Consider the following 26,100-nt stretch of genomic DNA (forward strand, 5'->3'; position numbering starts at 1 on the left):
CCTCTCATCACTCTGCCCCCTATTTCCACTCCCCTCCTTGACCTCAGGACACAAACCAGGGCCCCTGTGTGCCAGCCCCTGCACCCAGCTGTGTGAAGCCTAGGGCACACTCTAAGGCATGAAAGATCATGTGGACCCAAGCCACTGAGGGGACCAGAAGGATCATTTCCTAGGCACCACAGCAAGGTAGGCAAGATAGGGGGTTGTGAATGAAAAAGGCAGACTCTCCAGACACACCAGACTCTCCTGGGTCCTTTATTGGAGAACGTGGAATGTTTGATCACAGCGTGAGGGGCGCATCACGCAGACAACGGCCAAATCCATCGACACAGATGGGCCTGGGGGTGCATGTTGGGGGTGGGCAGAGGGGTCTGCCTGCCTGCAGGCCAGCCCCACAAAGCCCCAGTGCCCAAACCAACAGGCATGGCCCTCTCTCTCCTGCTAGGGAGGGCATGAAAGGAGACAGAGTGCATGTGAAGGCAGATGGGAAACCAGTGCTCACCCCTGCCCTAAGGGCTGTGGCTAACAGACAGGGACTGACCTGAGCAGCTGCTGAGGGAAAAATCCCACAAGGGTTCTTTGCCACCTCCTTCTAGCCCCAAACACCAGGGAGAGAATGGAGCTTGGGGAACCAGGACCCCCAAACCCCATTCAGGGACCCAAAGAAACAAATGCTCCAGGTGGTGGGGAATGTGCCAGCCCCTGACACCATGCTGCCTGACCCTAAAGGCTGTCATTAGCCAGGCATGCAGATGGGGGGCAAGCCATAAGCACTACCCATCTTCCAGCTGGGGAAGTCACTGGACTAGCCACTGACTTCAGAAGTGCTGAATCCCAGGCTCTCCTGCTCTATCAGGCACCATCTCCCCGTGTCCTCCCACCAGCACTAGTGCTTCGTTCCTCTCCTGGGTTCTCCAAGCCCCTGAGCTGCCCCATGGTGATCCCAGAGTGATCACCAAAGCAGCCCTCATTCTGGCAGGCTATTACCTTATTTCCCCACAACTCCCCAGGGCCCTGGTGCTGTGGGTACAAAACGACCCTAATGCTAGCCAGCCCCAAAAGCCTGTTGGGGGAGAAGAAAGGGCTACTTTATTGCTTCACTCAAGGGTGGCCAGGCTGCAGTGTTAGTGTACAGGAGGGGTACAGGAACAGGGCCAGGTCCTCCCCAAGGTGGGGGGTGGAAGGAGCTCCATAGGGTAGGAGAGAACCAGAGCCAGCCCTACACCAAGGGAGAGAATGAAGGGGTTGTTCCCCTTGTAACAACAGTCCCTCAGCATCCTGGTCACTGGCACGTTCCCTCACATGGAGTGACAGAAGGCACTGGGAGACCAACAGGTCCTTGGGCCCTGTGGGACCAAAGGGACACCCCCCCACAAGATGCTGATGGGAACCTGGCTCCAGGGTGGGTGGCAGATTCCAGGAGAGCTAGTGCCCACCAGGCCAGAGCAGCAGCTGACCAGTCACACACTCTTAGGTAGCCACCTTGGTCCCCTCTTGGACATGGCTCATTGAGGGGACACCACAGGAGTGAGAGGCTTGGGCCTGCTGCAGAAGCCACACTGCCATCCACCAGCAGCCCTGCTCCCAGCAGCCAGGCAGTGCCAGGGCCAGGCTCCTGGTACTAAGATGCTGCCCACAAGTGTCAGTGAATGCAGGGTGTGGTTACACAGTGGTGCATCCACCCTGCTCCCAGTCCCCCCAGAGGAAGCTCAAGTTACCCTCCACCCCTGCCCAGACATGAGGGACAGGCATGGAGCTGCAGACAGGACTTGAGTAATCTCAGCAGTGAAGACAAGCACCAAGAGAGGCCAAAGCAGCCATGAATCCCCCGCCTTCTCCCAACTACCGAAATGCTTCCCTTCCTTGGGAGTGGGAACCAGGTGGCAGCAAAGAGGTAGCATAGCCAACTCTGCTCGTTGATCTCCCTGGGGAGATGCAGCATTAAGACAGGGCACCAGGTACATCCTGGGGGCTGGTGAGTGGTTCCTCCTTGTGGGCATACAAGTGCTACCCCCACGATAATGCCTTTTCTTTGCAAACACCTCTCAGACCCTGTTCTCCCAAGGTGCCAAGGCAAGGGGTTGGGGCATATTTTACCCCCTTTTTTGAGGCTGATTGAAATTAATACAAATAATGGGGGAAAGGGAAAGCTGCCCTTACCCCACCCTCCTGGTGCCCCCTGGCTGGAGGGGAGGTAGGTGGGGGTGTGAAGGGCAGTGCTAAGTGCAACTAGTCAGTACTTTTGAAAGTCCACTGTCAAAGGCCAGCCCACAGTAGTGAGGGCACTGCCTGGCCAGCAGACAGCGGTGATGATGGTACAGGCAGCGGGTTGACCTGGGAAGGGCTGGGACACCTTTCATCGTCCAGTGGCAAGTGCTGCTGAGGCCCAGTAAAATCCCAGGGAATCCCAGTTGGAGGGCAGGGAGATGCTGGGACCTGGTGCTTCGTTTTCCTCAGGGATGTTGTAGGCCCAGGCCCTGCCAGCAGGTCCCTGCACACCCAGGTTTGGGAGAAGAGGACAGAGACCACGGTAGCTCCTCAGGAAACCACTGGCTACCACAGGACAGCACTGTCCAAGTTGGTGTAGCCAGGATCCAGCCGCAGCTTCCAGTAGGAGCCGTTGCTGACCCACAACTCCTTGCCACTGGAATCTGTCTGCCGCCTGCCAGTGAGAAGGGAGGGGAGGATGCAGTCAGGGATCTTAGCTGCTCAAGGGCAGGACTCTCCCCAGAGGGCAACTAAAAAGCAGGCAAACTCATTCACACCAGGCCTTCCCCTTCTCCTTCCCACTCACCTCAAACAATGTGCAAGGGTTCTGCACTTTCCAGGCCAAAGCCCTACATGGTCCCTCCCTTTCCCATCATAAAGCCACCAAGTGGCCCAAGTTTCAGGGCAGCCAGGATAGAGGATGCCCTCAGAGCCATTCCCAGACCTGCTCACACCTGGTCCCTTGTGCTGCCTCTTTAGAGAAGACTGGGATGGCAGGGGTGCCCCCAGATCCCTGGGAATAGGAAGGAGGCTAGTGGGCAGAGGCTGGTACCTGAAGAAGCGTGCCTGGTGGATGATGTTGTTCTCCTCCATCACCCTGCGTCGGTCTCTCTGTAGCTGCTCGATTCGGCGCTTTTGGGACTCTGCTGCTTGCACATTCCCCTCTTCTAGGTACCTGGGAGATAGGCGAATCACAATCGTAAGGAGCTGTAGGGGCTCGGTTACATTCCCCACCTCCATTCATAATGAACGTCAGGGTCTCAGCTACATTCTCACACATGCACACACCGCAGGTCTCTGGAGGATGTGCCTAGTCTGACCCAACACTGCTGCAGGATTATGGTGGGGGTAAATTGGGAGGTCTCAGGCATGGGATGCAGCAGTCCTGTGCTCACCGCTGGTCAGGGCGCAGCCGTGTGTCCGTGGAAGGCAGGAAGCGTTTGAGCTCTGGCGTCAACTCGTTAAGCTCCAAGGCGAACTGGGTGAAGCCATAGTTCTTCTCATACTCCCGGGGCATGGGGTCTGTGAGTGAAGACAACATGAAGCCAAATCAGCATCTCCAAGCACCCACCACTGGCCAGTCCCCCAGGGGGTTTGTAGCAAGCAGCGAAACCCCGCAGTGCTCCCCTGAGGATGGTCCTCCACAGTGGAGGGCAATGTGAGGCACTAAGCTGGGACGTCAGTAGCTGCAGAATCTGGAGCACCCACTGGGAGGCCTCAAAGTCTCACATGCAGGAAGAATAGACAGGGTGAAGGCTATTGCTGTCTCCTCAGAGAGGGCATCACTTGTGCAGAGACTGGCACCCCTTTATCCCCCAACTTGAGCGAGGTTGGGACTGTGGGGGTCCTGTCTCAGGCCCTGCAGATTAGTCCCTCTAGGAAGGCCCCTCCCATGCAGACAACGCCAAGTCTTCCTATGAGCAATCACCCCCTCCTGATTCTTACTGGGTTTCCAGATGCACTGGCCGGTGGGGGGTGTGCCACGGAACAGCCCCTCATGCCACTTGCCAAAGAGGCGGTGGATCACCTTTCCGCTGGGGCTGAACACAGCTCCCTGGACCTCGTTGACATTGGAGCCCCAGTATCTGGCCTGCCAGAGAGGGAGTGAGGGCAGGTTAGGGCAGGAAGATGCAACTCCATGGGGCGTGGAAGGAAAAATGAGCGAACAAGGGATGAAAAAAGAAAATGGGAAGAAGGGAAAAAAGAGAACAGGAAAGGAGGACTGAAAAAGGAGCCAGGAAAGAGTGGACCTATGATGGGGCCTGGGCAGGGATGAAGGGGGGATGGAGAGGAGGGGTGGGGGGTAGGGGTAGGTGGAGGAGGAGGGACCCCTCCTACCTTGCAGAAGGTGATCTTGCAGTGGTAGGTGCTGTCTTTTGTGTTGCGGATGAGGACCTCGCCATAGTGCTCGATCCAGCGCTGGCCACTCAGGATGTTGTGGATGCAGGATGTAACTTTGTTCCACTCAAAGTGATCCCCAAACCTTCACCGGCAGGCAAGAGACAGAGTGTTACCACCAGGGTGGGCAGGAGCTGGGCACTGCTGGGGGTAGGGAAGGCAGGGACACAGGATGAGGTGCTCTCAAAACACTGGAATGGTGGGGGTGGGGCTGGCAGGAGTCACTCACTTGGGCAGCTGGACATTCACGGTCCCCACAGGAATGATCTCCAGGGACTTGCCCCAGAATTTGTTTTTCCACTTCATGTCTGGAGGAGAAAGAGAAGTGACAATCACTGTTGCTGCTGGAGCCATTCTGCCCCAAACCTGAGCACCTGGGCAGACAGGAAAGAGGTGTAGCGGGTGCCTGCCTGACCAGTGGTTCTCTCAGGCCTGATTCTCCCTGGTTCCAAGTCCTAGGGCACCAGGGACCAGTCACTGTTCCCAAGGTGGTTCTGACCCTGACCTGATGCCCTGTTGTCCTCCGGGGTCTCACCTTGCCAGAAGATGAAGTTGTCTGACTCAGCATGACAGGCAGAGATGGGTGGGTGGTGACAGACCTGTGGGGAGGAGGAAGAGGAGGGTATGACCTTGCTTCATCCACACCAGCCCCACACAGCTCTCCCCTGAGACCTCCACCCTCTAAGCCAGAGCTCTGTACCCCACCCCTGCCAACTCTCCTCATCATCTGCAGACACCTCCCCACTATGCCCCTCAGAGCCCTGCATAAATGGGTACTACACAATATGTCACTCAGAAAATCCACATTGGCTGTATGCAGCATAGGGCTCACAACACATGCAAACAGCAGGCAGTTCCAATACCATCTAGGAAAGGATAGTAATGTCACCCCCTCCCCCCACCCTTTCCCAGCAGTGTAGCCTCCCACCCTGGTGACTTCCTACACAGCTGCGTACCTGCTCGCTGATGAAGCGGAAGCCTTTGTCTGGCCGCACACACTCGTATGTCTCACCCAGGACAGGGTTGAAAGGTTTGCTGCCAGCACGATGGTACGTGGAGGCATAGGCAGACACAGCAAAGGCAGCCACATACACCTAGAGGAAGACAGAATAAGTCACCAGGGTCTGATTCATATCTAGTAGTAAGGCCTGGGCCCCAGGGCATGCAGGGCTGAGAGGCAGGTATGGGGAAAGAGGCATGAGGAGGGTGGGGATGCAGGTGCAGCCTTAGACCCTTCTCACTGGGGGTGGAACTGGCTCCACCTTCACAGGCAGTATATGTAGCATAGCTGAGAAGCAAGGGCTATGGATGGTTGGAACTCCTTGCCACACAGTTCCAGGAGGAATGGGAAACAGTCATGTGGACAGTGTCTGTGGTGGGACCTGCCAGGCCCAGGACACTTATGCTTCAGGTCTGGAGCAAACCACCCTGCTAGGGAGGGTGAGGAAGGAACATCCTCACTCAGTCCAGAGGAGAATGGGGTTCCTGCATCCTTCCTGTGGAACAGCCAGCACTGGCCTGTCAGGGAGCGAAGCTGGTCAGGGGAGACAGCTGGTCTGCCCTCCCAAAGCAAGGCAGAGGGGCTCTGTTTATACATTAGAGTCCCGGGGATGGGAGAAGTACCAGGCTCTCTCAGGGTGGAGGGGGCTGTAGTACTGTGTTTTGCAGTGGGGTGCAGGGCCCTGGTAACGGGGGCAGGTACGAGGCCCTCCAGACTGTCCATTTCAGGGTACAGTCCCAGGAGACAGACACCAGGTACTCATGGGGAGACAAGCGGGATACTGGCAGTCCTCCCTGGTGGGGCGTGGGGTCCCGGCAAAGAGCAGGTACCAGGCGCTCGCAGGGGTCGGGGCTGCAGCTGGCGGCATCCAGCAGGGCGCTGTATTCAAGCTCCTCACAGAGGCGCTGCAGGGTGTTGAGGGGCTCGTTGAGCTGCACCGGCATTGACACCTTGGACAGGTCCTTGCCGATGTTGTTGCGCAGGATATTCCACAGGCTGACGTCACCTGAGTGGACGTTGGGGGCTGGCAAGCAGCTTCGACGTGGGACCCCCGTAGATGCCAGCACAGGGAGGGAGAGGAGCTGGCGTGCCAGTGGCCCCCCACCTGGCTCAGACGTGCCTGGCACATCCACAGCAACCAGCCCTGCTGGGGTCAGATACTTGCAGTCAGCCACAAGCTGGGGCCTTCCACCCACCAAACCCACCTGTCCAGCCCCCTTCCCCACTGCTCTAGCTACTGCCCACCACCCCCTCAGGGGCCATCCTAGCCCACCCATCAGTTCTCCACAACCCACCTGCCCCTTCACTACACCCATCAACCGATGCCACCCCCAAGCACTGCCCCTCTCTTCCCCACCCCACCCCAGGGCTGGTACCTTTATGGAAGCGCCCAGCCCCCCCTGCATCCACCATGTCTTCAGAGATGCTATTGGTAGCCTCACTGAGGCAAGACTCATCATCTGATGCCTGGAAGGGCACAAACGTCACAGAGGCTGGGTTGGCAAACAAGGGGCTGGTGCTGGCATATAGCACCTACTGCTCAGGTTGGGGGTGCGGGGAGAGGAGGGAAAGGCCTAGGGCTGTGTGCGGGGTGGGAAAGTACTGCTCTGTCCCTGCCCCTGGCACAGGTGGGGTTGGGAGGAATTCATCTCCAGCAGCATGGCAGTGGCCTCAGGTTGGTTTCATTGGCCCAGCCAGCTGGTGAGGGCCCCCCCAGGCTGCTGGGAAGGAGTGGGGGGCACTGAGCCCTGCATCGGACTCCAAGTTGGATGTGGCCACTGCCCCATTCTAACATTTTGGGTTCTGATGTCAGCTGATGACCGGGGCCCACAGGACTCCTCTAAGAATCACTACCACAGCACCCAAAAGCCTTTGGAGCTGGAATGGGAGGGGCCTGGAATGGGGGAGTTTTGGGAGGCAGAGAAAGGGCAGCCATGAGGCAGAGGGGGGCACTGGGGAAGAATCATAAGAAAGTGGGCAAAGCCAGGACCTCACAAGCTTCCTGCCACTGCAAGGCCAGGTCAAGGCCCAGACAGACAGAGGGGCTGTAGTTAAGCCCAGACACAAAACAGAAGGAAGGGCTGGGGAGCACAGGATTGCCCAGCTCTATGCCCTTGAGGGAGGCTGGTGAGCACACTGATCTCTGTGGGTCTCACCAGGGTTAGGTGCCCACTGACCACAGGAAAACAGGACCAAGCCCATCTGGAGCAGGCCTGCGGCAGGGGTGGTGGGTGTTATTCAAAGGGGCTCCAAGATCAGGAGCAGGAGGGCCAGGGGGATTGAAAAGGTCCTGGGGGAGTATGAAGAGGGGGCTGTAGGGGCAGCAAGTGGTGAATAGGAGGGTCAGGGTGTTACAAAGCACAATTATTGTTAGCATCCAAGGTCAGGCCTCCAGTTTATTATGAGCAGCAAGTAAGGCTACAGGCACCGGGCCATGGGGTGACTATGAGGATCTGGGGGTAATGGCTACAAGGGAGGCAGGAGCTTCTCTGCCAGCTAAGACACCAGGGCAGAGAGGAGGGCAGGAGAGAGAAAACAAAGAGAAATGAAACAGAGGAATGAGCAGGATTCTGGAATAAATATAACCAGCCTCCCCCCACTCCATGAAGAGGGATCTGCCAGGGCACCCCCATTCTGTAGCTCTGAGAGTCATGTTGGCAGCTTGCATGTATGTGTGTACACCCTGTGTTGTGCTTGTTGGGCATACAAGCACAGTTGATGTGCACACACATGCTGCATGTACATACATACCCAGGGATGTACACAGCTGAGTGTGCACAGATGTACCAGCAGGGCAGCGGTATGCACACAAAGACATGAATAGTACATGTGTGTGCACACCCAGGTGCATACCTGTGGCTGGGTATACATACATCTGTATGTTTGCATGTATACATAGGCCAACACTCGCACCTGGAGATAATCTGTGCCTTTGACCACAATAGATTCAGGAGCACAATGCCACAGACACAGCAGCAGTGTTAGAGATGAGATACAGACTCTATCACAGCACCAGACCCCATCATGCAGAGGAGCTGACAGGCAATAGGCCTGCCTGACACACTCCAGCCAGCAGAGGGTGGTGGCTCAAAGGGGGGCAACTGCATTGAGCACTGCAAGGCTAGAGCTGAACATCCCTGCAGCTGGGTCCCTTCCACAGCCCCAGATACCCCAGCCTCCAAACCTCATTCTCGGAGGAGCTGGCAGACAGGAAGACCTCGCAGGCATCGAAGAACTCTGTGTGCGAGTCGGACAGCGAGACAATGCTGCGGTTGGACAGCTGCTGCTCCCGTCCCTTCACCAGCAGGGTGTCTGGCTGTGCATATGGTGGGGAGGAAATAGGATAGTCATCTTCAGCCTTTGCTGACAGTGCAGCAGGGGCAGAGCAGGATCCATGTCCTCACCATGGCCTCCTCTTCCCCAGAGGAAGCAGGGGTGGAAGTAGGGGCAGCCAGGTTGGCTCCCCTCTTCATTTGATCCAGATTACTACAGATCAGATGGCCTGCCTCCTGCCCACTCCAGGGGCCTCACCTCAGCTGGGGTAAGTGAGGTGAAGGAGTCCAGGGTGGCATCAGAGGAGAGAGAAAGGGAGTGGAATCGCCGCAGGCACTCCTGGTGATCCAGGCTCTGCACAGAAAGGAAGAGGCTGAGGAAACACATTCCCCCCACCCCAGCCTCCAGTCTTGCAGTGTGGCCCCATATCCTGGCTGGGGTGAGGGGAACTTGGCAGCTGCTATGTTCAGGGCAGCACAGAGCAGGGTAGCCCTCCCCTGCCTTCCCCTGGGGCTGTCAACATGAGGTGGGAGGAATGCTCCCAGAGGACAAGGCTGATACCCACCCAACTCACAACACTTTGGAGAGGACCATCCAATGGCAGCTGCCTGAAATCACTACAGACCCAACCCAGGGCCTAGAGCAACTCCCTTCAGGCCCTGGATGCTCGCGTGTCCTGTGACTCCCCACCATGTTATTAGATCCACAATGCCTGGGTTTCAAACTCCATCTCCAACCCATGCAGGGGGCCACTGCACATTGAAGGGTACAGTGACCCTGATTTGTACTGAAAGGCCACACTAGGACCAGCTCTGAGCTCCCTGCAGTAGGAGAGGGAGATCAGAGAGTGGGTGTTCTTTGCATCCAGTCCCTTACCCCAGGTGTGGCAGAGTTCCTGGCGCTGCCCAGGCGTGTGGCAGAGCGTTGCAAGTCCAGTGCCCGCTGCATCTCCTGGAGGCGATCCCTCTCCGTGGTCAGCACAGCCACCACGCTGCTGAGGGACCCATGCACTGGAACCGGCAGCAGGGCACGGGGTCAGGCTCAACCCAGAACCAATCAACTCTGGAGCTTTGTCTCCTTGTAGTGGCCACAACGGTAGAGGCAGCCAGAGCTTCCAAGTGGTACCTGCTTCTTCAGCTCAGGCAGGTGAGGCAGTTGCTGCTCTTGGAGCCACAGGTCCAGTCCAGACCCTGCTCACCCCCCGACCCCCTTCTCTCATCATTCGATCCATCCCTCCACCCCAAGCCTGACCCACCTTTCTGGGCCAGGACCCAGAAGTTCCTCTGCAGCTGGTTGTACTCTGCTGGGAGGCTGAAGGCTGGCTGGCTCTGAGATGGCTCCAGGTACCGCGAGAGGTTGGGAACAGAGCCGTGCAGGCGGCCCACCTAGGCAGAGAGCAAAGTGGGGGGTGATTGGGGGCAGCTCAGCACTTGCCAGGTGTTCTTGTGACCTCTGCCCCTGAGTCAGACCAGCAGGACTGATGGGATGGTGCCAGCGTCAGAGGCTCTCTGGATCCTGACACTGCCCTGCATGGGGTCTAGGCTCTCTTGGGCACACCCTGTCACCTTTCTTAAGGTGGGTACCTGCAGGGCAGGCAGGCAGGTGCCACCACACAACAGGTTAATCCCACACAACTGAAATGAACCCTGGTGATGTTCCCCCTGCTGCTGAGGCTCACATGGGGTTGGGAAAAGCTGCAAGCCCTGGTGCCCTCCCTCCTCTCAAAGCTGCCAGGATGGGGAGGGCAGTGTTTGGTGGCTGCACTCACCCTGCCAATGGTGTCATCTTTGGCAAAGCTCTGGGTGCACCAGATCTTGGTGGTGCGTTTTCCTTTCTTGGGCCTCTCTGTACCAACTGAGCCCTGTAATAAAGTGAGCATGAGAGAACCTTCCTGACAGGAAAAGCAAGAGAGCTGGGGGCAAGGCAGGAGAGGGACAGAGAAGTGCCAGGGTTGCCCACTGGGGCACAGGGATGGCTTGCCAAGCAGCAAAACGCAGCCACCTCTGGATACAGTCTGGCACTAATTAACAACAGCCTATCAACAGGCACTAGAGATGTGTCCCCACTGCCCTGGCACACTCACTGCCAGCAGCCTAGGAGGACCACCTGCTCATGCCAGCCACATGAATGGGCTGACCTCTACGGCACTCCAGGAGGCCCATACCGGGGGACCTGGGGTACCCAGGATTCCTCTCTGTGATACAGGGACATATTATCAATCCAGGTGCCATTCCTGACCATGCTGCCAGGGATCACAGTGACCTCAATGCCCAGCTCCCCATGAAACCAGAGCTGTCCAAGGGATCAAACCGATCCCACAGGCCCTGCTCCCCAGCTCACCTGGCTGTTGGAGATAAGAGGTGCAGACGGGATGCGGTGCAATGTTTCCAGGCTCTGGAGCATCTTGTTCAGCTCCTGCAGCTTCCCCTGGCACTCGGAGAGCTCTGAGATTTGGGGGAGGGTGGGGAGTCACAGAGAGATGAGTAAGTAGAAGGAGGGCTGCCGGGCAAGGGGGTTGGAGGCAGAGGAACACATGAGGTAGGGCACATGGGTGCCACGGACTGTCTTCCCATACCACATGGGCCAGGGGGATATGGCATGACCACCACATCCACACTGAACCCCAGCCACACTGGAGCTCTGCAGCCTGCTACCTAACCATGTTTCCTCCTGCTGCCCATCTCATAGCACAGGCAGCATCAGATACTCCCTCCCCACCCTAACCTTGCCACTCCCCACTCACCTGCTGAGCAGCGCTCCAGGCACTCACTGTTCTTCAGCCAGGTGCTCACCTTGTCCCTGGGGCTGGTCAGGGTGGACAGGGCTGGGGTGCTGCCTGATGGCAGGACCCAGGCCCGGGAGCCACAGCCCTGTGGAAAGACCCGAGGAAGTTAGGGAGTTCTCAGGAGCAGGTTGGGCTGGAAGACAAAGCCTGAACACCTGGGTTCCACCTCCTAAGAAGACAGAAGAACCCCTGCACCTCTGCCTACACACACACACCCTGGCAGTGCATGGGGGAAACGCTCCCTCACCTTGCTCTCCCTACATAGATCAGTAGCACTCACCTGTGAGGGGGATGATGGGAGCCTCGCTTTGGGGGCAGAATAGTTGGGCACCTCTGGCTTCTCAGCCAGGCGATGAGAGCAGAGCTTGGCCACCCAGCTGTTAAAGAGCTCCTGGGACTTGATCTATGTGAGAGATGGGGGGTAAGGAGGCCGTAGGTCAGATATGTCTTACAAATGAACCTCCTCCCCAGATCCCAACCCCATCAAAAACCTGATCCCCCCCACCCCGTCCCACTCCCCTCCACCCTAAGTCCCACCTCTCCAGCACCCCCAGGCAGGGGGCACAGGGACAGAGCAGGTGCTCCCAGGCCAGCACCTTGAGGTGGTAGATGTTCTCCTCTGTATCCAGATCCACACGCTGCGCCTTCTTGTTGACAGACATGACAGACAGACGGACATCGATAGAACCATGCAGCTTTCCCTTGAGGACCTGGGGCGGGAGGTTATACAGGTTCAGGACACTCATCCAATTAGAGGAGATGGGACTCTGGGCACTTGGGTCTCTCACCCAACCCAACCTTCCCAGAGACTGACCCAGGCCCCTGTCTAGCCCTCCACTCCCCACCACCTAGCCCTGCCCTGCCCCTACTACTCTGAAATATGGCATCAGTTCACACCTATGAGGGCCGTACTCACATCCTGGCGTGTGGTGGCATACTTCAGGATCCCCTCCTCCAGCACAAAGTACCTCTGGGGGATACAGGAGAGAAGGACATGATGCAGGTGAGAGAGTAAGGCATGTTGTTGGTTCTCTGCACCCATGAAACCAGCTCATGCCCCAAATTCAAGGGATCCCTCTCCCCAAGCACTTGAACTACATATAAGAGTTGCTTCCCCCAGAACTAAAGTGCAGTGGAGCACAGTGCCCAGTTAACAGCCACACTGCATGGGGGGTCACTCACGAAGCAGCAGAACACAGGTACCTCTGGGGAGAGCACAGCTAACAGCCACACTGCACAGGGCTCACTCGCTGAACAACAAAATGCAATCACCCCTGGGGTGCAGACTGGCACCCCATTAACAGCCATAGTGCATACAGATGGCTCACCAAGCAGCAAAACACAGCCGGGGCTGGGATGGAGTATGGAAGCCATTTAAGAGTCCATGATACTTTAGGACAGAAAGTGACAGATACTTGTGGAGCTGCAGGGGCAAGAGACTCAGAGACAGACTGAGTAAGAGCCCAAGCTGGGAATCTAGCCAAAGAAAGGGCGGGGGGGGGGGGGGGGTGTCAATGGCCCAAGGTTAGCAAGATATCCACCAACCCTGGGATCATAAGTGACTGTGTACAGGGCTTCACTTTGGTTCCTAGCCTGAAAGTGGGCAGCACAGATCCCCTTCAGACCATGCTGAGGCATCAGCTTAGGGCTAGTGTAGGCAGAAGAGTGCCCCTGCTGGAACCATGCAGCCACTTCCCTCTGGGGTTTCCCATCTAAGTACTGGCCTAGCCTTCACTGATTTAGCCTGCCCCCCATGGAAGCAGCAACATGGCTGAGAGGGGCAAGAGGCTGGGGACAGAGTAGAGAATCTACCTCTGGGGGATATTCCCTCCCACTCCCTTCAGCCTCTCACCTTGTGCCAACCCTTCAGAGGCCACTTCCTCTTCTTCAGCATGTAGCCTTCCTGCCTCTCCAGCTCCTGCCCTGGCCCGCTTCTGCCCCATGGCTCGTCCACCATCTCCCAGCTCTCTGAGCCCTGGAACACAGGAGTCCAAGTCTGCGGGTCAGCATCTGTAATGGGCCAGGCCCCTTCCACAGACTAGCTGGCATGAGCTTCTGTCAGATCTCACTTACCAGCATCTTTGCTTTCCTCCCAAGTGCCAACAAAGGAAGGAGCCTAGCACCTGGCTGTTAAACCCTTTGTTGATCCCCTAATTCACTCAGCACTGCATCTCCTGGGAGGACATCTCTATGGAGACGTGTTCATTGCAAGTGCCCCCTGGACCCTCAGAGCTATGGGCTACCTTTCAAAGAGGGCAGGAAACTGTTTGGGATTGCAGGGGTTAAAGGATCTTCCTCCCCCAGTCCCCCTCTCCCTTTATTCTGCTGCAGGAGATGCCAGTGGTTGACACACAACAGGGTCTGCCCTTGCAATGCTGTGGAGAGCAGTCACTTGGGCAGGGTAGGGGCCTGTTCCCCATTAGCTTTCCCCCAGCCCCATTCTCAAGCAACATAAGCCAGGCCACTACTAGACTGCATTAAAATGATCCTTATGCATCTCATGCCCTTGCCACTGTGACTGTCCATCCCTCTTGGAAGGCAGAGCTGTCATCCCAGCTGCCAAGGGAGAAGATCTACAGCCTTTCTCCTCCTCCTCCTCTTGTCCCCACCCCAAGGTTGGCATGGATCTCAGGGAAAAAGATTCCCTTCTCAGCCCCACTTTCAGGACAGAGCCTGAATAACAGGGTGATGGGGGCACATCAGAAAGGCAGCACCAGACCTGGTGAACGCTGCCATGCTTAGAAGACACGGTGCTGTTGGACCTGGATGGGGCTGGTGCCCTCTTGGGGGAGGCTGGGTCCCTCTCGTGGCTGCCCATGGCTAGGGGCTTCCTCTCGCCAATGATTCTCCTGCTGCAGTCAGTGGGACCCAGCCTGAGCCCGTGGGTGTAAAGCTGTCTATGATGCTAGGCGTCAGGCTTCTGCCTTCATCCCCAGCTCAGCCACACCACCTGCGGAGAGAGAAGCCCACATGCCTACTGTGACACCTGAGCAAAGCTGTGTGACACTGCAGCGCTCACAAGAATGAGGCAAGATGTCACCAGCATTGCCACACTGGGGGCAGGGGGAGGGCAGATCTCCATATCCTCAGCTCCACAATTTCAGCCCATGCCCTCCTCAGTCGTTGTGGCATGCTAATCCTGGACCATTCCCCTACCCCAACTCTGTTGAGGCCCCTTAATCTTGACCCCAGCCCCAAGCTCTCCATGCAGTGCTCTGCCAATGTTGCTCAGTGCCAATCTGCAGTCCCCTGTGATTCCAATCCAGTCCTGGAGCCTGGCCTGAACATCAGAGCCAACACTCTGATCCTGCCAAGAACAGGGACTGTTGCTGACCAGAAGTCAGGGCTGCTCAGTCCCTGACAGCAGCTGTTTGCAAACTTCTCTTCCTGGTCTCTTACAGCTCCATGGGATGGAAGTTAAAACTGAGGTGGGATCTTTTCAACAGAGTTTAAGTAGCTGGGAGCCTCTTCTGCCTCTGCCAATGGAGAACTCTGGATCCCTCTACAAGGAGGCAGGGAACATGCCAGCTTTTACCTCACATCCTACAAGCATAATCATCACCCGGGACTTCACGGCTGCTAGACTGAAGCCTTTCCTCCAGCCTCTGGGCTGGAGGCCAGCTTGTCCCCATGGAGACTACTACTCTGAGAAAGCATTTGATACGGGCATCTTGGTGGCTTCGGCTAAACAGCTCTTCCATTAACCCAGTGCTGGGTTAATGCATCAGCACACGTACTACACTGGTATTTCTTGGGTTGGAGCCTCAGCTGGGGTAGATGTAGTACTGGGAGCCACCACAATAGGTGCCAGGACGTCCTGGCCACCACTGAGGGGCAGGGGGGGCTGTGACTGCAGTGTCCTGTAGATGATACAGTTTGAGCTCACTGCAAATTAGCTAGTTTGGGTACTTGCAGACACTGAACACCAGCTGCAAATCTACCCAAGGAGCTGGGTGGCTGCTTAGGCAGCTTTAGTCTGCTAAACTCTGTGCTGCCATGGCTAGACAGCTAATAGGAAGCCAGCCAGCAGAGCTAATGCTGGCTCAGGCATTTCTACACCACAAAGCAGTCAAAGCAGGGACTGACAAAGACACACCCTAGGGCAGGGGTTCTCAATCTTTTTCTTCCTGTTCCCCACTGGCATGCTATAAAAACTCCACAGCCCACCTGTGCCACAACAACTGCCTGGCTCCCCAGCCCTGCCCACTTAGCTCTGGGGCCCTGCTCACCTGAGTAGCAGCCTCACCTGACCCCCTGCAGTGCCAACCACATATGGAGGCTGTGGGGTCAGGTCCGCCGCTGCCCCTTCCTTGACTCACCTCAGCCCCGGGGGGGCCAAGGCAGCTTCTCCCTGTGCTGGGCAGACCCCTTGAAGCCTGCCCCAGGGGGCTGCAGATCCCTGGTTGAAAACTGCCCTAAGGAACAATTCCCGGGTCACATAAGAATCCCATGGCCATGCAGGGACTTGCACTGTGGTTAACACCCTAGTACTGGGACCATCCTTCACTCTCAGACTCGCTGTTTCAGTCAGTGGAAAAGATCCACAAGTGATACTAAGCAGCATCTCCCCACGGAGGCCAACTGGATTGAGGAGAAGACCCACAAGCGTCTTTCTTTTCCCCATAAACGTACTCCAAGCTGGGCTGTATTTGTTCTCCACTAGTATTCGTTCTCCATTAGAACATCCAAGCCTTTCATATCCCACAGCGGCATGCAAGGTGTAACTACACCAGTTTTGTACCCTCATCTATACTCCCCTGTGCCCTGGGGGTGGTAGTGGTGAGTGCAAGGGAGTAGGGGTGTAGAGGGGGAGGGTAGTGATCAGTCTTACCTACCCTGGGGACTCCTATGCCAGGCAGGTTGGGCATGCTCCTGCCATGATAAAAACTCGGGGAGGCACCATTCCAGGGGCTCATCTAAGCTAGCACCCAGGGCTGGTACTTCTCACACTTCCACCCTTCAGTTACACTACTGGAATCACAAAAGAGAGATAAAGAAGGGCCCTTTCTACCAAGGGAGGCTTGCTCCTCACAGCACACCCTCTGCCCCTTTGCTCAGTGCAGCAGTACATGTTCCCTAGTGATAGGGTTTCTCTCATGTCCCCAGAAGGCCTGTTCCAACCCCCTAAAAGCTCTCCCCCGCTGCTGAGTAATGTAGCAGCTCTGAAGGAGCTTCTCTGTCTAGGATTGCTTGGACTGAAGGATGATGTGGGAAGGGAAAGCTGCCTGAGCTCCATTAGCATCCATGTGAAGGGAGGTCCCCTCACTAGAGACTTTTGAACTAGACTAAAAGGGTGCTTGTAGACATGATGAAAATTGCCTGCTTTTGCAGTTTAATTGCCTCACGCTGTACACATATGGGGTTTTTTTCTGATTTAAATGAGTTTGTGTTACATTGCAAACTAAACCACATTCGCACGTATTTTACTTTGGACCCATAGCTATTTGTAACCTTGCAGACTTTTGACAGGTCCTTTCCCCACCGCAGGAAAGGCAGGCTGAAGGCAGAAGTGGCAAGTGGCCCGATCCTCCCCCACCCCCAAAACGCAGAGCCTACCAGTTTCCCACAGCCGGGGGGCTAGCTGCCAGCAGGCCAAGCGGCCCCTGAGCTGCAGGGACCCCAGTCCTTCCCTCCAAGGCAGCAGTGCCCCCTGGGGCTGCCCCAATTCGGAGGCAACACCCCACCAGATCCAACTCTTCCCTGAGCCTGCCCACTCACCGGCAGGTTTGAGGAAGAGTTGGATCTGACGGGGTGCTGCCTCTGAGATGGGGCAGCCCTGGCCTGCTAGCACCCTGCCTGGGCAGCCCCGGAGTGCGCTGTTGCTGGAGAGGGAAGGGGTGGTGTACCCAGCTCAACTGTGAGCAGGCCCTGCCAGGAAAAAAAAAAAAAAAAGCAGCAAAGGGCCTGATCCCTTCCCTTCCCCGCCACCAGCCTGTCCACCTCTCTCACAGTGGGAGACAAGCTGCTGGTGAGCCCCAAGATGTGGGAGGGGCCGGTCCTTCCCTCTTCGGAGGAGCCCAGGAAGGACTGGGGGCCCCTGCAGCTCAGGGGCCACTCAGTCCACTGGCAGCTCACCCCCTGGCCACAGGAGAGGTGGTCAGTCTCCACGGAAAAAAAAAAAAAGGATCAGGCCCCTCACTGTATGAGTGATGGAAGCCCCTAAATTGAAACGGTGGGTTTTTAAATCATCACAATTAAAAACCCATCATTTCAATTTAGGAGACAAAATCCCTGTCATGTGTACAAGCACCCAAAGATAGCAGCAACCAGAGCAAGCACAGGTGTCCAGAGACCCTCTGTGATGTGCATCATGGATGAGAATGAGACTCAGTCAATGAACAGGAGGGAAGTTAGAGCTGGGAGAAGAGCTTCCAAACTGGAAACCCCATCACGGGCAACTCCCTTTCCCAACAGTCTAGAAAGGGCTGAAGCCTGAGCCCCCCTGAAGGGCATGACTCTATAGGGGCTATGGGTACTCAGCACATCACTGGAGGTGCTAAGCACCTGCAGAATCTGGCCCACCAGCCCAGGACGGGAGATTCTCCAGGTGGGCGAGAGATCTGGATTCTCTCCTATGCCCACCAAACCAGAGCTCTGCACATCTTATAAAGCATCTACCATCCTTTGTTCAGACCTAGCCAGGAGGCACCCTCAGGTGACAGACAGTCAGGAACACAGAATAAGGTCATATGCCCACCTTGCCAAACCAGAATTAGACTCCTCCCCCCCCCCCCTCTCTTTGGTAGGACTCACCTCTGCCAAGTCTGAAGGGCTCCCACATTAACCCCCACCATGGTCCCAGCCCCTGGCAGCCTCCTTCTGATGGTGTCAAGCCTGTGTTAGGGGAGGGGGCTGCTCAGGTGACCAGAGGACAAGGGGAGAAGGCAGGAGGTAGAAGGGTGCCCGGCTGGGTCATGCCCCTTTGGGGAGGAGGTTCAGCCAATCTAACTTTGGCCTGTGTTTCCCCATATCTAAGCAGATGTTTCTTCTCTGCTAGCCAAGCCCTGGGGGTTTCTGTTTTGTAGCCATTCAGCTCTGTGTGAGCATCCTCTTTGCTATTTCCTTTTATGAGCCAAGATGGGCTTTGCCCCCTCCCTGCCCTGCACAGTGCAGGATGAGGTGTGATGCCTGTGAAGCCTACACAAAGCCTGCTCAGCCCAGAGATGTGACATCAGCAACACCCCTCTCCCCACCTCTACTGAGCTTTCAGCAACACCCCTCTCCCCACCTCTACTGAGCTTTCCTTCTCTATGGGTACAGAGCCCTGCCCCAACATCCCCCTCCCTCCCCGTGCCAGGGGGAAGAGCTGGCAGGTGCAAGGATGTCTTAGATGGCTGGGCATGTCCTGTCCCTTTATCTCCACCCCCCTCCCGATCCCAGTGGCTAGTGGTCTCAATACCCAGTGCCACTGATTGCACCCCATGGGAGGGACCTTAAGGAAAAGCAGCACCATGTGCATGTCGATCCCTGCTAACAACCCTGCAGAGGCCAAACAGGACTGCTGCTGACAGACAAGCAGTACCTGTGGGGGTGCATGGCAGGGGCAGTCAGCAGGGGGTGCTCAGTGTGCAATGGGGCATGGCTTTCCCTCTCCTGCCCTATTTGACAGCCCCTCCAGCTGCAACTCAACATGCCCCCCCCACCCCCTGCCTGGTGCTGCTAGGCACTACCCTGCTCCACACCTCTGTTTGCATGATCCCTTTGTCTCCTCCCTTGGCAAACAAATCTAAGCTGTCTCTGTCACCAGCCTGCTGGAGCTCCTCAGCTCTTCCCCACCTCTCTGCTAAGCCATATCATTCATAGTCACAAGGCTCCAGAAGGCTTAACCCCTTCAGCACTTGACACTCCTCCCCACAAGAGTTGGCAATGCTATGAGCTGATGCTAGGCTGCATGTAAAAGCCTCCAGGTGCCCACAAAGGCAGGCATCACATTCACAACAGGGACACAGGAAGCAATCCTAGCCAAGACTGTATAGCCTATCAGTGGTGCAACCAAAAAAGAACCCAGGACTCCTGGTGCCCAGCCTGCTGCCCATAGCACTTTCTTCTTAGAGCTAGAAACAGATCCCAGGTCTGGCTCCCAGAGAACCCGTTGGGCTAGGTGTTGTATGTGCACATAAGACACAGTCTCTACCTTCCTCCTGAACCACCTTCCCCACCCAGAGCAGGGCACAGAGCTCAGGAGACTCCTGCTTCAAGCTCCCGCTCTGACTACTCTAGCAAGCCAGTGTGTGGGTGTAGGGGCCAGGGTCTATTACCACCACAAAGCATGGGCAAAGTTAAAGGGGGGGGGAGGAAACAGGGAAGGGAGAAAGGAGAGAAAAGAGGGAAAGCCCTGGATTTGCTGGTAAGAGACAAGCCTCTTTGAGATGCCTTTTCCCTGTGCCAGATGCTTCTAAGAGCACAGGGGCAAATTATGACTGAAGAGGCCAAACACTCCATCTAACCTAGGCCCACAGTCACAGTCCCCAGGCCCTCATTCCCCCATGTTCTTCCTTCTGTGGCTGCTCCAGCTTCTCCCCTCCTACTCCCTCCTCTCCCTCTTGAATGACAACACTTGTCAGCTGCCTCCCAGCTGCAGCCCTGACACCTGCATGCCCCTATCCCCACCACTTCTCAGCCAGGGAATCATCATGGCTTCCCCCTCTGCCCAGCAGAAAGCCCAGGGCTGTCACACCCTCCCAGTCAGTTTGGCAGGACACCAGGCAGAGATCCAGGAAGGACACAAATCCACCTTGGTCCAAGCTCCTGGTTCCTCTTCACACTTGACTCTTCCATTCCTTCTCTCTCTTTCTTGCCCAGTCTCTTTTCTCTACTTTCCTTTCAAGGCAAGGAAAGCTGTGGTCTTTATTATTTGTGTTATAGCCTACAGAATTCACTGTGCTAGGTGCTGTACACACATGAGAGAGAGGAAGTCTCTGCCTTGCACAGCTGAACAGACAGATAAGGATGGGAGGGGATGAGATCTACCCAGCCGTGCTCTGCTGTTCACTGGCAAAGCCAGGAACAGGACCCTGGGCATCCTGAGTCCCAAAACACTCCCCCATCAGGCTCTCACTGAAGTCAACTATAAGCTCTGTAGTTGGAAGGGAAAGGAGCTAGCAGGTTCACCATCTCTCCCCTACCCCAAAATCTCCCGAAGACTGTCACAGCTTCTCAGCCATGCTCCCTAGCAACTAACTTCTCAGCCACGACATCCCAGCGAAACCTGATCACAGACTCAGATGCAATTCAGGCTGGCTTAAAAGCAACATTTTCAGAGCATACCTCTGTTGACAGGAAGGCTTATTGTTTTTTTTAAATGTGATTTATCCAGATAGGGCAACACGTGCACATTTGTAAATTCAGGTCAGTCTTCAGAAACCGCAGGAGTCTCTCTGAGGTTGGGGGGGGGAAGCTATGACAGCCAGGACTCCTGAGTTCTCATCCAAGCTCTGCCACTGAATCATAGAAAAGTAGAGCTGGAAGGGACCTCTAGAGGTCATCAAGGCCAGCCGCCTGCCTGAGGCAGAATCATCCTTATCCAAACCATCCTATACAAATCCTCACCTAATCTATTACTAAAACTACATAATCAACCCTGTCACATAACTACATGGAATAGCATCCTAACGTGCCATAGATAAAGCAGGAGGGCAAAGGCTGTTAGTGTCCTGCTGCTGCAAGGGTTGCTAAATATACTCAAGAGATCCAAAGAAGAGGGTCCGTGCCCCCCCACCCCACACTGCTCTGTATTACAGAGAAAAGCAGTAACCCCCACAGCCCATACCACTCTACAATGCCTTCTTGACCCTAAATGTGATCAGTCTGACCCTGAGTGGTGGGGCAAGACCCTCTAGCCAGGAACCTCTGGATTTCAGTCACAGCAGGAACACTGGCACATGCCAATCAAAATCAACCAATATTTCTGGGAAAGGCAAATAAAAAAAAAACCCCTCTATGACATGTACAACAGGGAAAAGGGGGGGGGGGGAGGAGGATTCCTTCCTGGTACCATGTGGCACAGGAAAGCAAAGCCCAGATGCACGGGAAATACCTATATCATAGCATAGGCATAGAGCTAGTCCTAGATTATCCCTGACCAATGTCTGTCTAACCTCTTACTCCTCAGACAAGCTCTTTTCCCATCTCTGTGCCATAGCTTTCCCATCTGAAATGGGGACCCCCTCTGTGCAACTGTGAACTTACACCCCTCTGCCCCCCAGAAGAAGTCTGCAGGGATCTTTCGGGAGGAAGACTGGCAGGGGTTATTCAAAGAGGCCAGACCCTTCTGCCAGAGTGCAGAGGAGCCAACCACACAGTGTTACCTCGCCACCTTTTTGACCTGCTATTCCCCTGGCAGCCAATTACCTGGCAGCTCCGTGGCAGGGAGTTCAAAGTGCATTAACCACCCCCAACCACCCCGAGTCTTGCTGTACTGCCGATACCCCACAGCAGGTAGCTGTGACTCAGCAACCGTGGGTGCTGTTCATAAGGAAAGATTCCCTGCCTCCCCACAAAACTTGGGGTAACCTGCTAAGCCCCACCACCGCCAGCTTAGAAATGACATCCCAGCTGTGAGCACAGCTGCAGCTTTGTGCCAAGTGGGCCTCATGGGCTATGAATGAACCTCCCTCACCCAACTGGCACAGCTCTGGCATAAGCAAAGGCTCAGTGTGACGTTTAAGGCCTGGGCAACTCGTGGCATCACCTGGTTCTCCACATGGAAACTGTTCTGACAGCCAGCCTGGCTCCCCTCAGCCCAGACTCGCTGCAAAAGGGGCATGTTGCTCCTACTTCCTGGTGGCCAATGTAGCAGTCACCCAATGCCTTGCAGCCCCATGCAACTGCCAGCTGTGTTGCAGACAGGAAGGAAGTGTGGTATTGCAGTGGGTGCTCCAGCAAGGCTGGATCTGGAAGCAGAACAAGGTCTAATGTGTGATGGGAAGAGAGAGATGACAGAGTTGCACACATTGTTGCAGAAGCAGTCAACAAAAATGAGACTTAGCTTGAGCACACTGGACTAGTGATAAGTCTGTGGTTCTGTCATCAGGTGCAAACCAAGGCGGCACGGTGGGTACTGAGCCATTTTGAAAATCTAGCTAGGTTAGGAGTGCTGAATGCTGTTCCTGTGCTCTCCTGCTCTCCGATGTATAAGCTCTCCAGGACAAGACCTGCTTCTCAGTCAGTCTGTGCAGCACCCAACACAACAGAGCTTCTGGGTCCCATGGTCACCCAAACAACAACAACGCAGGCCTTAGCAAAGCTACCCAAGCCTCACCATCTGAGGAAGCCCCTTTTGGAGTCATCTTCCTCTCCTGCTGTAAGTTTCTGCCATGCCTATCACCTCGATGGTACCTGTCAGTTCTGCCCACCCCCGCAGATGTCACCCGCCTCTGCTGCTAAAAATACCTGAGCCTTATACAGTGTTTTTTTTATGCCAAAGGGCCTTGCGAATGCACCGAAACGACGTGTGTGCTTCTATTACAGAGTTGCTTTGCCCAGCCGCTCCAGAATGTGGATGCTTCTGGGGTGCAGCACGCGGCCTGCCTCAGCCACACAGTGCAGTACAGCTTTAAGGGCCAGAGTGAAACTGCAGAAGGAATTTCAATAGGCAGAAAATAATTACCCTGAAATGAAATGCTGCCAGGATTTCAAAGCAACACCTTCAGCTCCTACAAGTAGTGATATGGGACCCTGACTGGCCACTATAAATATGATAACATACATAATAATATACACGATAACATACATGATACATTTTCCATTTTCAAAGGATTGTAAACAGTGCAATGAACTAGCTTTTTGGAAATTAAGCAAGTACCATTATCCCCACTTTATGGGTGGGGACAACTGCGGCCTGGAGAGGAGCTGGGATCTGTTTAAGTCCATAAACATAACCGGTGACAAAGCCAGGCTCCTTCTTTCTTGCCAAGTACAGCACTAGGGCAAGGCTGAACACAGACATGGGTGAACTGGACAGCTGCCCAGGGCCCAGACAGAAAGGGTCCCCAAAAATGGTAATTCTTTAATTATTATTACCATTATCTATAAAGTTCAACTGCGGCTGCCAAGAGTTTAGGTTTGGTGCTGCACCTAGGGGGCTGGGGGCTCTCTGCAACCCAATGATTTATTAAGCAACAATATGTATCACTCCCCAGAGCCCCATTCCCACCTGTGGGTAGGAAGCAGGCATGACACAGGTCCCCAGCACCAGATTAGGACTAAGAGAGCTTCTCTACACACACCCCCTTAGTCTCAACACCTACTCTACAGCCTCACCTCGCAGGCAGGGCTCCCACTACCACACAAGTCCCCATCCGACCACTGACCCTCGCCCACCCTGCTTAGCTACAGGACGCGGTCAGGGTACAGCGGGGCACGCCGCGGAGGAGGCTGGTGGCGGCTGCAGGGCACATCTGCCCCCGGCCGGACCCAGGATGCGGGCTTCACCGCCGGGGATAAGGGACAAGCCCCGGCACCAGCTGAGCTGCACTCGCCCGGGGCCGCCCCCAGCATCTCAGATGCCCCTCCGCCGCCACCTGCTACCGCGGGCACCGCCCGCGTCCCGGGCGCCGCTGCCTTTCCCCCCAGCCCGCTCCCGCGGCGCAGCTCCCCTGCTCCCAGCAATCGCGGTCCCCGCCTCCGGGCCTGATCCCAGCCCGGCCCCGGGCGCGGCTTACCCGGGCGCCCCGCGGCACCCGCGAGCAGGCGGCTCCTCCCGCCGCCGCCCCGCGCTCCCCGCATCGCCGGCAGCAGCGGCAGCGGCAGGAAGCCGGAACACGGAAGCCGGGGGCGGCCGCGCCGGGCCCGCGGGATCCTGCCTGCGCTCGGCGCTGCCCCCTGCTCCGTGGAGGACTCCCCGACGGCGCGGGCTGCCCAAGGCCCCGCGCCAGAGAGAAACCCCCGGGGCCGGGGCCGGGGCCGTAGCACCGGCCCCCCAGGACCCCTGTGGGCCGGGAGACCCCCGCTACGGGGCTGCCTAGCATCCGTGTGACCGGGCTGTCGGCCAGCCCTGGGGCGCCTCCAGCTCCTTTGCCAGCGTGAGGCTGCCAACGCCGAAACATGACTCACAGGACAGAGGAGCAGGGGCCAAAGGGACCTCCAGAGGTCTAGCCCAGTGCTTCTCGACCTGTTTTGTAGCAGCCCCACTTGTAAACATCAGTGGCCAGTCTCAGGGTTGACAGTACCCCTCACTCCCGACCCACCGCCCCCAACCCCCCACTGTGTGGGGCATGGGGGCCCCAAGCAGCCCCCTGTAAGTTCCCCACATTTTTCACCTTTAAAGGAGAATCCTTTTTTAAAGTTTGTTGATCTGTTTTTAGAGTTGGTTTGCAACCCTTTCGTATATTCTTGCAGCCCACTTTTGGGTTGTGACCCACCAGTAGAGAAACAAGGATCTAGTCCAATCCCCTGCCTGAGGGTCCAAACCACCCAGTACCAACTCATAATCTAAACCCAGAGGCATGGGCGGACAGAGGAGTTTGAAAAAGGAGGAGTGCACATAAAATGCATCACTTATCTCATGTAACACAGCACCTATTTTTCTCCAGGTAACAAGATACTAGAAACTTTACAAATGTGCTAAGGGCCGGTGTATTCAGTTCAAGACAGATGCAAAAACTGATACAATATATGGCAAAGTTTCCCAAACCCTGGGCCATGGTCCAGTATCAGGCCACAAAGGGTTAACAGCCAGTCCAGAAGTGACCCACAGTGCTTTATTACACTGAGTATAAAAAAGGCTTGGCTTTATACTGTGGATTGGCAGCCAACCCTTTTTATACTCAGTATAAAAAAGGGTTGGCTGCCAGTCTGCAATCACTTCAGGTCTGCAGCATGCCGGTCCATGGTTTGCAAGTCCACAGTCACGTCTGGTCCGTGGTTTTCCGGACCAGGGTCTAAAAAGGTTGGGAACCACTGATATATGGTATATGATATGATATGACTTCATTGGGGTGAGTTAAAAACAGTCTGCATGGCTATGAAGTTGGAGCTATACTACCAGGAGCAGCTAACATACACCAGAACTGCAGAAGACAGATTAGCTTGATTGGTGGAACATGGAGACCATTAAAAAAGGAGGGAAGGTTGTTAACACTTGTGGAATGATGTTTAGAAGGGTTCAGGTAGATTATAAGGTGCTATAAAGGCAATTGGCTCCCTCTGCACTGCCTGGCTAGAAATGCTGCTGCCACTGCCAGACAGTTGCCTTTAAACTTTGGGGGGGGACCAGGAATCAAAGAAGGATGCAACTACACTAGTGTACCACCCACCCTGGATCCATCCCTGCCCAAAGGTTTCTGAAAGGAATCTATAGCGGCCAAACCATTCTGACTTGCTGTGGGCTTTCTGACTTCTTTGCAACAGAAGAATTGATCTATATTTTTCCCCGTGATCAAGAAATAAGTGAAAGGGAAGAGCTGGCATTTTCCGAGAAGTACCTTAAGTCTAAGGGGGTTGAGAACCACTGGGCTGAGCTCTCTCCTTCACCTGCTGAGCAAGTTCCTCCAGAACCAGAAGGGAAAACTGTTACAAAAAACTTCCCTACATTTTGTCCATTTTCCCCATTAGTCTTCATAGGCCCCTTGAGTTCACCTTCAAATAAACCAAAAACATTGCCAACGTGTTCCAAATAAAATTGATTTTTTTCTTTAGGTTAAAGATTCCCCACTTT

General features: G+C 55.6%; 1 protein-coding gene across 4 annotated transcripts; it reads right to left on the reverse strand.

Moving 5' to 3' along the window:
• Positions 1-234: 234 nt before the first annotated feature.
• OSBPL7 (oxysterol binding protein like 7) lies at positions 235-24,211 on the reverse strand. Of its 4 annotated transcripts, none has more exons than XM_006277121.4 (23): positions 24,107-24,211; positions 14,164-14,394; positions 13,297-13,419; positions 12,361-12,414; positions 12,041-12,154; positions 11,725-11,847; positions 11,403-11,529; positions 11,000-11,103; positions 10,428-10,520; positions 9,915-10,044; positions 9,536-9,669; positions 8,918-9,013; positions 8,571-8,702; positions 6,763-6,853; positions 6,217-6,530; positions 5,343-5,480; positions 4,922-4,985; positions 4,616-4,694; positions 4,327-4,471; positions 3,934-4,078; positions 3,384-3,510; positions 3,041-3,163; positions 235-2,662 (listed from the first exon to the last, which is right to left on the reverse strand). In XM_006277121.4, exons 2-23 carry the CDS (start codon positions 14,260-14,262, stop codon positions 2,554-2,556), a joined length of 2,664 nt encoding a protein of 887 aa, XP_006277183.1. In that variant the 5' UTR covers positions 14,263-14,394; positions 24,107-24,211; the 3' UTR covers positions 235-2,553. The 4 variants fall into 4 exon arrangements, 3 of the variants coding, with proteins under 3 accessions (XP_006277183.1, XP_014459146.1, XP_019338123.1); XM_014603660.3 differs by having other exon boundaries at positions 6,217-6,533; XM_019482578.2 differs by lacking the exon at positions 24,107-24,211 and having other exon boundaries at positions 6,217-6,533; positions 11,982-12,154; positions 14,164-14,253.
• Positions 24,212-26,100: the final 1,889 nt, after the last annotated feature.

The sequence above is a fragment of the Alligator mississippiensis genome, chromosome 4, assembly GCF_030867095.1.
Source record: "Alligator mississippiensis isolate rAllMis1 chromosome 4, rAllMis1, whole genome shotgun sequence".
Taxonomy (NCBI): Eukaryota; Metazoa; Chordata; order Crocodylia; family Alligatoridae; genus Alligator; species Alligator mississippiensis.